General features: G+C 56.6%; 4 protein-coding genes across 4 annotated transcripts in view; 2 read left to right on the top strand and 2 right to left on the bottom strand.

Moving 5' to 3' along the window:
* PTSG_05544 (uncharacterized protein) overlaps positions 1–2,124 on the top strand; it is an 8,256-nt gene extending 6,132 nt beyond the window's left edge. Inside the window, exon 3 of the mRNA XM_004993355.1 lies at positions 123–2,124. Coding sequence (XP_004993412.1) covers positions 123–2,057 — 1,935 coding nt within the window. The 3' untranslated portion in view covers positions 2,058–2,124. The remainder of the gene's footprint in view (positions 1–122) is intronic.
* A 274-nt stretch (positions 2,125–2,398) lies between these two features.
* PTSG_05543 (uncharacterized protein) lies at positions 2,399–3,536 on the bottom strand. The gene is made up of 4 exons (XM_004993354.1): positions 3,487–3,536; positions 3,209–3,295; positions 2,814–2,921; positions 2,399–2,687 (listed from the first exon to the last, which is right to left on the bottom strand). Exons 1-4 carry the CDS (start codon positions 3,508–3,510, stop codon positions 2,640–2,642), a joined length of 267 nt encoding a protein of 88 aa, XP_004993411.1. The 5' UTR covers positions 3,511–3,536; the 3' UTR covers positions 2,399–2,639.
* A 31-nt stretch (positions 3,537–3,567) lies between these two features.
* PTSG_05542 (uncharacterized protein) lies at positions 3,568–4,304 on the top strand. Its single transcript, XM_004993353.1, has one exon. It carries the CDS (start codon positions 3,594–3,596, stop codon positions 4,029–4,031), a length of 438 nt encoding a protein of 145 aa, XP_004993410.1. The 5' UTR covers positions 3,568–3,593; the 3' UTR covers positions 4,032–4,304.
* Positions 4,305–4,807: 503 nt separating this feature from the next.
* On the bottom strand, positions 4,808–5,983 carry PTSG_05541 (morn repeat protein; the record flags this gene model as incomplete). Its single annotated transcript, XM_004993352.1, has 3 exons — positions 4,808–5,009; positions 5,070–5,679; positions 5,926–5,983. 3 exons carry the CDS (start codon positions 5,981–5,983, stop codon positions 4,808–4,810), a joined length of 870 nt encoding a protein of 289 aa, XP_004993409.1.
* Between the last annotated feature and the right edge of the window lie 667 nt (positions 5,984–6,650).

Below are 6,650 nucleotides of genomic sequence, written 5' to 3'. Positions count from 1 at the left end.
AGCATTGTGCTGTACGGCAGCAACACAGCAGCAGCAGCAGCAGCAACAGCTCCAGTGCGGTGATGTACCGGCTGCAGGACGGCGTGAGTGGCGTTGCGACCGGCACTGAGAACGGGACGGAGGTAGTGGTTGTTGTTGGACGCGCCGATGCGAACGCCATCCGCGCGCTGCCTGGCCTGTGTGCTGATGCGAGCACGTGCCTTGTTGGGTATGAGAGCACGCTTGTGCGGGACATGGCAGGGAACGCGGTTGTGGCGCGAGGCGCGGCGGCGGGGACGCTGCTGGCGCCGGCGCAGTTTGTGGCGGACGATGTGGCGCCGGTGCTGGAGGGTGTTGGGCTCGACATGGATGCGGGCGTGCTTGAGCTGTCGTTCAGCGAGACGCTTGATGTGACGCGTGTTGTTGCGAGCCGGGTGATGCTGTACAGCGCGGAGTGTGGTGGTGGTGGTGGTGGTGGTGGTGGTGGTGGTGGGGATGTGCGGTACAATGTGAGCGGGGGTGTGGTGTATGGCGTGAGCGGGTTGGCTGGCGGATCTGCTGTGGCGTGGGCGCGGGTGTCTGCCGTTGTGCGGGTGAACCTGACGGAGGGGGACCTGAACGAGCTGCGTGCGCTGAGCGGGCTTGTGCGCGGCGTTGGCAGCACGTATGTTGGGCTGCGTGGCGGCGCTGTTATTGACATGAGCGGGAATGCTGTGGAGGGGACGGTGCCGTGCGGGGGCGGGCTTGTGCAGGCGACGGCGTATGTGCCGGATGCCACGCGGCCACGCCTGCAGGCCTTTGTGCTCGACATGGACAACCACCTCCTCCACCTCACCTTCTCAGAGACCATCAACGCATCCTCCTTTGACATGCGGGGGCTGTCGTTTGTTGGATACCCTTCCGTTGACCTGTCCACGTCAGCCATTGGATCGACGTCGTTGCTTGAGGCGCGTGTGAACTTGTCCGTCACGGCCGTGCGAGCGCTGGAGGTGTTGTACAATCTGTGCTCTGCACCGACACCAACATCTGGTTCGCCATGCGACCTGTCTGTGCAGGCCAACTTTGCCGAGGACGGCTTTGGCAACGCAATTGTGCCCGACGTCCTGACGGCAACCACGGTTGTGCTTGATGCGCGAGCTCCACGCGTGCTGTCGTTTGATCTTGACATGACGCAGCACCGGATGTTGCTGACCTTCTCTGAAGTGGTGATGCTTCCGTCCGTGAACACGAGTGCGGCTGTGCTTGTGAACGGCGCTGGCGTGGCCGTTCGTCTCAGCGCCGAAACGATTGTGTCGTCTTTGACCAATGCAACGACGATTGAGCTGAGCATTGGCGGCCGTGACTTAGAGCAGCTTGAGCTTGAGGCATTGCTTGCGGTGAGCGCGGCCACGACGCAGGTTGTGCTTGAGGCAGGCTTTGTGACCGACATGGCTGGCAACGCCCTCGCAGCGCGGCCTGCGGTTGGTGTGGGCGCGTTTGTGCCTGATCGCGTGCGCCCGCGGCTGTCGTCGTGGCGGCTCAACATGAACATTGGCATCCTGACGCTCGTCTTCAGTGAGATTGTGAACGCGTCAAGCCTCAACGTGCATGGCATCGGTCTGCAGGACAACCCGCTTGCGTATCGGGAGAACGGCGTGGCTCTTGCGGCGATGACGCTCAGTGGCGGGTCTGTGCTGTCCAGCAACAACCACACCATCCACGTGCTGCTGAATGCAGCCGACCTGAACCTGCTGAAGCGCCTTGATGGCGTGGCAACGCAGGTTGTGAACTCATACATCACGCTGACCAGCAGCACGGTGCGGGACATGGCTGGTAACAGCGTTGTTGCCATTGTGGATGGTGCTGCTGAGCGTGCGGCTGCGTTTGTGGAGGACACGACGTCCCCCGTCCTCACCGGGTTTGACTTGGAGCAGGACGTGGTTGGCTATCCGCTGCGGCTGCTGCTCCGCTTCTCCGAGACGGTTGATGTGACGACGTTTGACTTGACCAAGGTGGTCCTGCATGAGACGGCTGCTGGCGGCGGCGCGGGCCTGGAAGAGAAGCGCCTGACTGGTGGCAAGGCAGAGCCCATTGCGTAGTCGCAAGCGAGAAGATGCTCTGTGTGTGTGTGTGTGTGTGTGTGTGTGTGTGTGTGTTTGTGTGTGTCAAGGTGGATGAAGGAGCACTTTCCAAGGGAGGAGAGGTGGGGACAAAGGAGCGGGAGCAAAGGAACTGTGTTGATTCGAGTGTGCTTGTGACCTGATGCGATGGCGGTGGTTTGTTTTGACGGAACGCTGCTTGCAATCTCTCTCTCCTTGCAATGCATGCAATGGTTTTTATGGTTCTGACGATGTGGGGTGGGGTGGTGTGGCGTATGCCCATGTGCTTTGACAACTCTCTTCCTCCCTTCTTGTTCTTGGTTGCTTGCTTGCTTCTTGTATGTTCATTGTGTTTATTCCACCTTCTCTTTTGACACACGATGTTGGCCCATCCCGTGGTTGCCTGGGCCTCGTGTTTGAGTACATCTCACAACAGGTGATCGAAGGGAAGCAGACGGGGGGGGGGTGGGTTTGCCCATGTGGTGATGAAGCGGTGATGCTCTGATGAAGAGCAGATGACGAAGAAATAATAACAAAGTGGGGGAAGGAGAGCAAAGATCCGAGTTTGCATGTGGGTCGCCGCTACTTGTCGTTGACGGCCTGCTCCATGTCTGTCGTGATGGTCTCCAGCTGCGTGCATGGCCGGGAGAACAGAGATAGTGTTAGAACATGTGTAGTACAACCACGGTGTTGAGGGCATGTTTGGATATGGTCCGCTTCAAGCATCTCCGCTGCACTGTGACACAGGTGGCCTACCGATGTTTGTATTGACTCGAGGTGTTCCTGCGTTGTGTTGATGCTTTCAAAGGTGTGGAGGAATTTGGTGTCCAGGACAGCAAAGTTGCGGATTGCCTTGTTGAGGGTCTTTAGGTCGAGGAAGGGGGGGGGCGGCGTGTGTGCATGAGTGTCATGTGTTTGGTTTTGAGTGTGAGTGTGAGAGTGAGCGTGTGTTTGGTTGTGTGGTGAGTGTGAGTGAGTGTGTGTTTGGTTGTGTGGTGAGTGTGAGTGAGTGTGTGTTTGGTTGTGGTGAGTGTGGGTGTGAGTGTGAGTGAGTGTGAGTGAGTGCTTGGAGAAAGCAAGAGATGGTGCGAGATGGAGAGACGGCAGAGCTGCTTGTGGGGTGCTTGTAGTCGCAAACGTGTCAACCTCACATCTGAACCGGCGTGGCCTCTGGTCATGCCTCGCACCAGGTTGTCGACATCAGTCCATAACGACTCGATTTGTGCTCGTGCCTCCTTCTGCAAACAAGCGAGCAACACAAGCGGGTGAGGGGTGTGGTTTCAAAAACAACAGTGGCAGCAGCAGCATTGGTGGTGGTAGTGGTGATCGTCGTTAGACTCAGTGGAGTCCCTCCACGCAGCATCAGATCATCATCATCATCATCATCATCATCATCATCATCATCATCATCATCATCATCGTCATGTACCTGCGACAAGGCGACCGCGTCCATCTTGTTCAAGAAGTTGGGAAGAATTGTAGAAGATATGGTTTAATTTTCAGCATCCAACAGCCAAGGAAGAGGCAAAGGACGTCATGATGGTGGCTGGCGGTGGAGGTGTTGTGCGCGGTGCTGGCGGCGGGCCGTGGCCGTGGCCGTTTGTTTGGTTTGATGAGGAGTGGAAGCGGGCTGCGAATGGCCCTGTGATGGAGCGGATTCGCGCTGGAGACCGGCCGTGGGCCGAGGTGGCCGTGGTTGGACTTGTTGGGCTGCTGGTGCTGTACTTTATTGTGAAGCAAGTGGCGGAGTTTATGGCGCAGTTTGGCGAAGGCGGCAGCGACTTTGTGCACGGCACGGTTCCCATGCCCGGCAACGAGCACGGCAACGGACACGGCAATGGGCACGGCAACGGACACGGCAATGCCGTCGTCGGTGGGGAGGATGGTGCAGTGGTCTCCAGCGCGCGAACCAGCGTCTCCTCTGCGCCGTCCCTGGCATCTTCCTCTGACAGCCACAAGCTCAAGCAATCATGACCATACCCACAAGCACCATGTTTTTGCTGGTTTGTCCTTTGATACAGTTTATCTCCACGGTGAATAGGAGCTCGTTGTTGAGCCCTTGTTCAATGTGCTACATATTTGCTGATCTCAACAGCCTGTCTGCTTTCGCGCTTCATCCCCACACAAACACACACCTCTGGATTGGCAATCGTCTTGCTTGTTGTGCGCTGGTTGCTTGCTGCAGAATTTGTTACCGTGACTGCTCTCTTGGCCAAAGCCACCACATTAAATTACAAAGTAATCGAATCACACAAGAAGCAGAAGCAGCAGGTGACGATGCAGCTGCGAATGCCGTGCTGTCAACCACCGATGCGTGACAAGGACGCAAACGGAATCATGCACAGACACACAAGACACGCAGCATACGCAAACCAAAGCAGACACACACAAACACACGCACGCGCACATGCGAGCAGAGTATATGTACAAGCGATCCTGATGGCGTGTACAGCAAGTCGGCAACAAAGGGTGGCAGAAGCAAGCATCGGACACGTGCAAGCAATGGACAGCGGCAGGGAACAAAGACAAAGGCAAAGCAACCCAGATATATAATGATGATAAAGCAAGGAAGCGAGCATACAGGAGCCGAAGGTTTCAGATTCAAATAAGCATCAAGAGCTGAAAGCACAAAAGACAAGTAAGAGAGAGGGAGAGGGGGGGGGGAGCATGCAGTTATTCGAAAGCGCTGGAGAAAAAACCAATGTCCTCAACGTCAGGGAAGAGGTCATCGTGATTCGGTGTTGTTGTTGTTATTGTTGTTGTTGTTGTTGTTGTTGTTGTTGTTGTTGTTGTTGTTGTTGTTGCTTGGGGGAAAGTGGCAGCGACTTGAGCGCAGGCGCAGGTGAGTGTTCGCTGCAGACACCATCAGCAGCATCAGCAGCAGCAGCAGCATCAGCAGTCCACAACACCATCGGCAACAGCAGCACAAGCAACCTGTCATTAGCAACCTTCCTGTATTATTGGGCGGTGGAGGGCCGCATGTCATCTGTGACAAGCTTGCCGTTTGCCCACGTGCCTGCAATGACGCGTCCAGAGGGGAGGCGGAGGGTGCCTGCACCGTGCTGCTGGCCGCTGTGCCATTCGCCCGTAAATGTCATGCCGTTGGGCCATGTCTGCGTGCCCTGGCCGTGCTTCTTGTCGTTGAGCCAGTGGCCGTCATAGCGCGAGCCGCTTGGATATGTGACAGTGCACATGCCGTTGCGCTGGCCATCGCGGAATTCGCCCTGGCAGTGCAGGCCGGACTTCTCCTCAACGGTTGCGGTTCCATTGAGGTACCCGCTCTCCCACTCTCCCCTGAAGCACGCGCTGGCGGTGCGCAGGATGCCCTGGCCGTGGAAGAGGCCGTGGTGGAAGTTGCCCTCGTACTTGGAGCCATCGGGGAAGGTGATGGTGCCGTGCCCGTTCCTCTTCTCCTCGTCAAACTCGCCGTCGAAGACGGTGCCGTTGGGGAAGCATTCCAGCCCGCGACCCACGCGCTTGCCTTCCGGCGTGCAGTCTCCCACGAAGAAGTGGCCCTTCACCGCCGCGGGGCTGATGGGGGTCACTTGACCATCCACCACCTGAAACACACCCTGCGCCGTGGAGCCCACGTCCAGTCCAAACATGTACAGCTTAGGCGGCTCTGCAAGCACGTAGCATGGTGTTTGTGGTGTGCGCCAACATCAATACGAAACGTGGGTGAATGGAGGGAGTGGACAGTATCGGCGCAAGTTGTCAACGCGTGTGCACAAAGCATTGCATGAAGATGAAAAACGGTCGAGTTGGAGATAGAGTCAGTTGGAGAAAGTGAGCACAGGACAGTGACCTAAAGACACTGATGTCCAACCCTTCTTCTTCAAAACACATGTACGCACGCACAGACACAAACCTTGCACGGCAGGAGCGGCTGACTCTGCCCCCTTCTTCTTTCCTTTGCCTTTTGGCATCCTCGCTATTGTATGTGTGTGTGTGTGTGACGTGAAGAAGGGCCGTTGGTGCAGCCAAGGACAAGGGGGTTTGCCTAGCTTGAAATTCCTGCAGCTGGACTTGTTGTCCGGAGGCGCGCCGACCTGTGTGTGCGTGGGTGCGGGCAACAACACAACACTGCTGTTGTTGAGGGTTGGTGTCCGGGATGGATGGTCGTGTGCAGCTGAGCGAGGCAATCTTCACGTTTGAATAAATGCATTGGCAAGCACAGGCCATGCAGACACACACACACACATATGAGCAGACACACATGCGTCGACACACACACACACACACACACACATGCGCGCACATATGGATACGCGACATGCATACAGTGCATACGTCATGAGTTGTGGTTGGCAACAAGGGAAGCAAGTCATGTCACGGACATTGAGTTGGTTGGTCACCTTGTTGTTTGGGTGCTGGATCCTCGTCACGCAGTGCTGAGACTGAATTCAGTCGATGACGTGATTGTGTGTGTGTGTGTGTGTGTGTGTGTGTGTGTGTGTGTGTGTGTGTGTGTGTGTGTGTGTGTGTGTGTGTGTGTGTGTGTGTGTGTGTGTGTGTGTGTGCGTGTGCGTGTGCGTGTGTGTGTGTGTGTGTGTGTGTGTGTGTGTGTGTGTGTGTGTGTGTGTGTGTGTGTGT

This window comes from Salpingoeca rosetta, assembly GCF_000188695.1.
Source record: "Salpingoeca rosetta unplaced genomic scaffold supercont1.13, whole genome shotgun sequence".
Taxonomy (NCBI): Eukaryota; class Choanoflagellata; order Craspedida; family Salpingoecidae; genus Salpingoeca; species Salpingoeca rosetta.
The sequence above is the reverse complement of the archived record's forward strand: the minus strand, read 5'-3'. Positions and strand labels throughout refer to the sequence as shown.

Bases quoted from the DNA above. Each gene is read 5' to 3' on its own strand.
- PTSG_05543 (XM_004993354.1), bottom strand. From the start codon at position 3,510: ATGGACGCGGTCGCCTTGTCGCAG. The intron at 2,922-3,208 runs GTGAGGTTGACA...CTCGACCTAAAG, and splicing joins GAGGCCACGCCGGTTCAGAT to ACCCTCAACAAGGCAATCCG. The intron at 2,688-2,813 runs GTAGGCCACCTG...CCATGCACGCAG, and splicing joins TCGAGTCAATACAAACATCG to CTGGAGACCATCACGACAGA.
- PTSG_05542 (XM_004993353.1), top strand. From the start codon at position 3,594: ATGATGGTGGCTGGCGGTGGAGGTGTTGTGCGCGGTGCTGGCGGCGGG.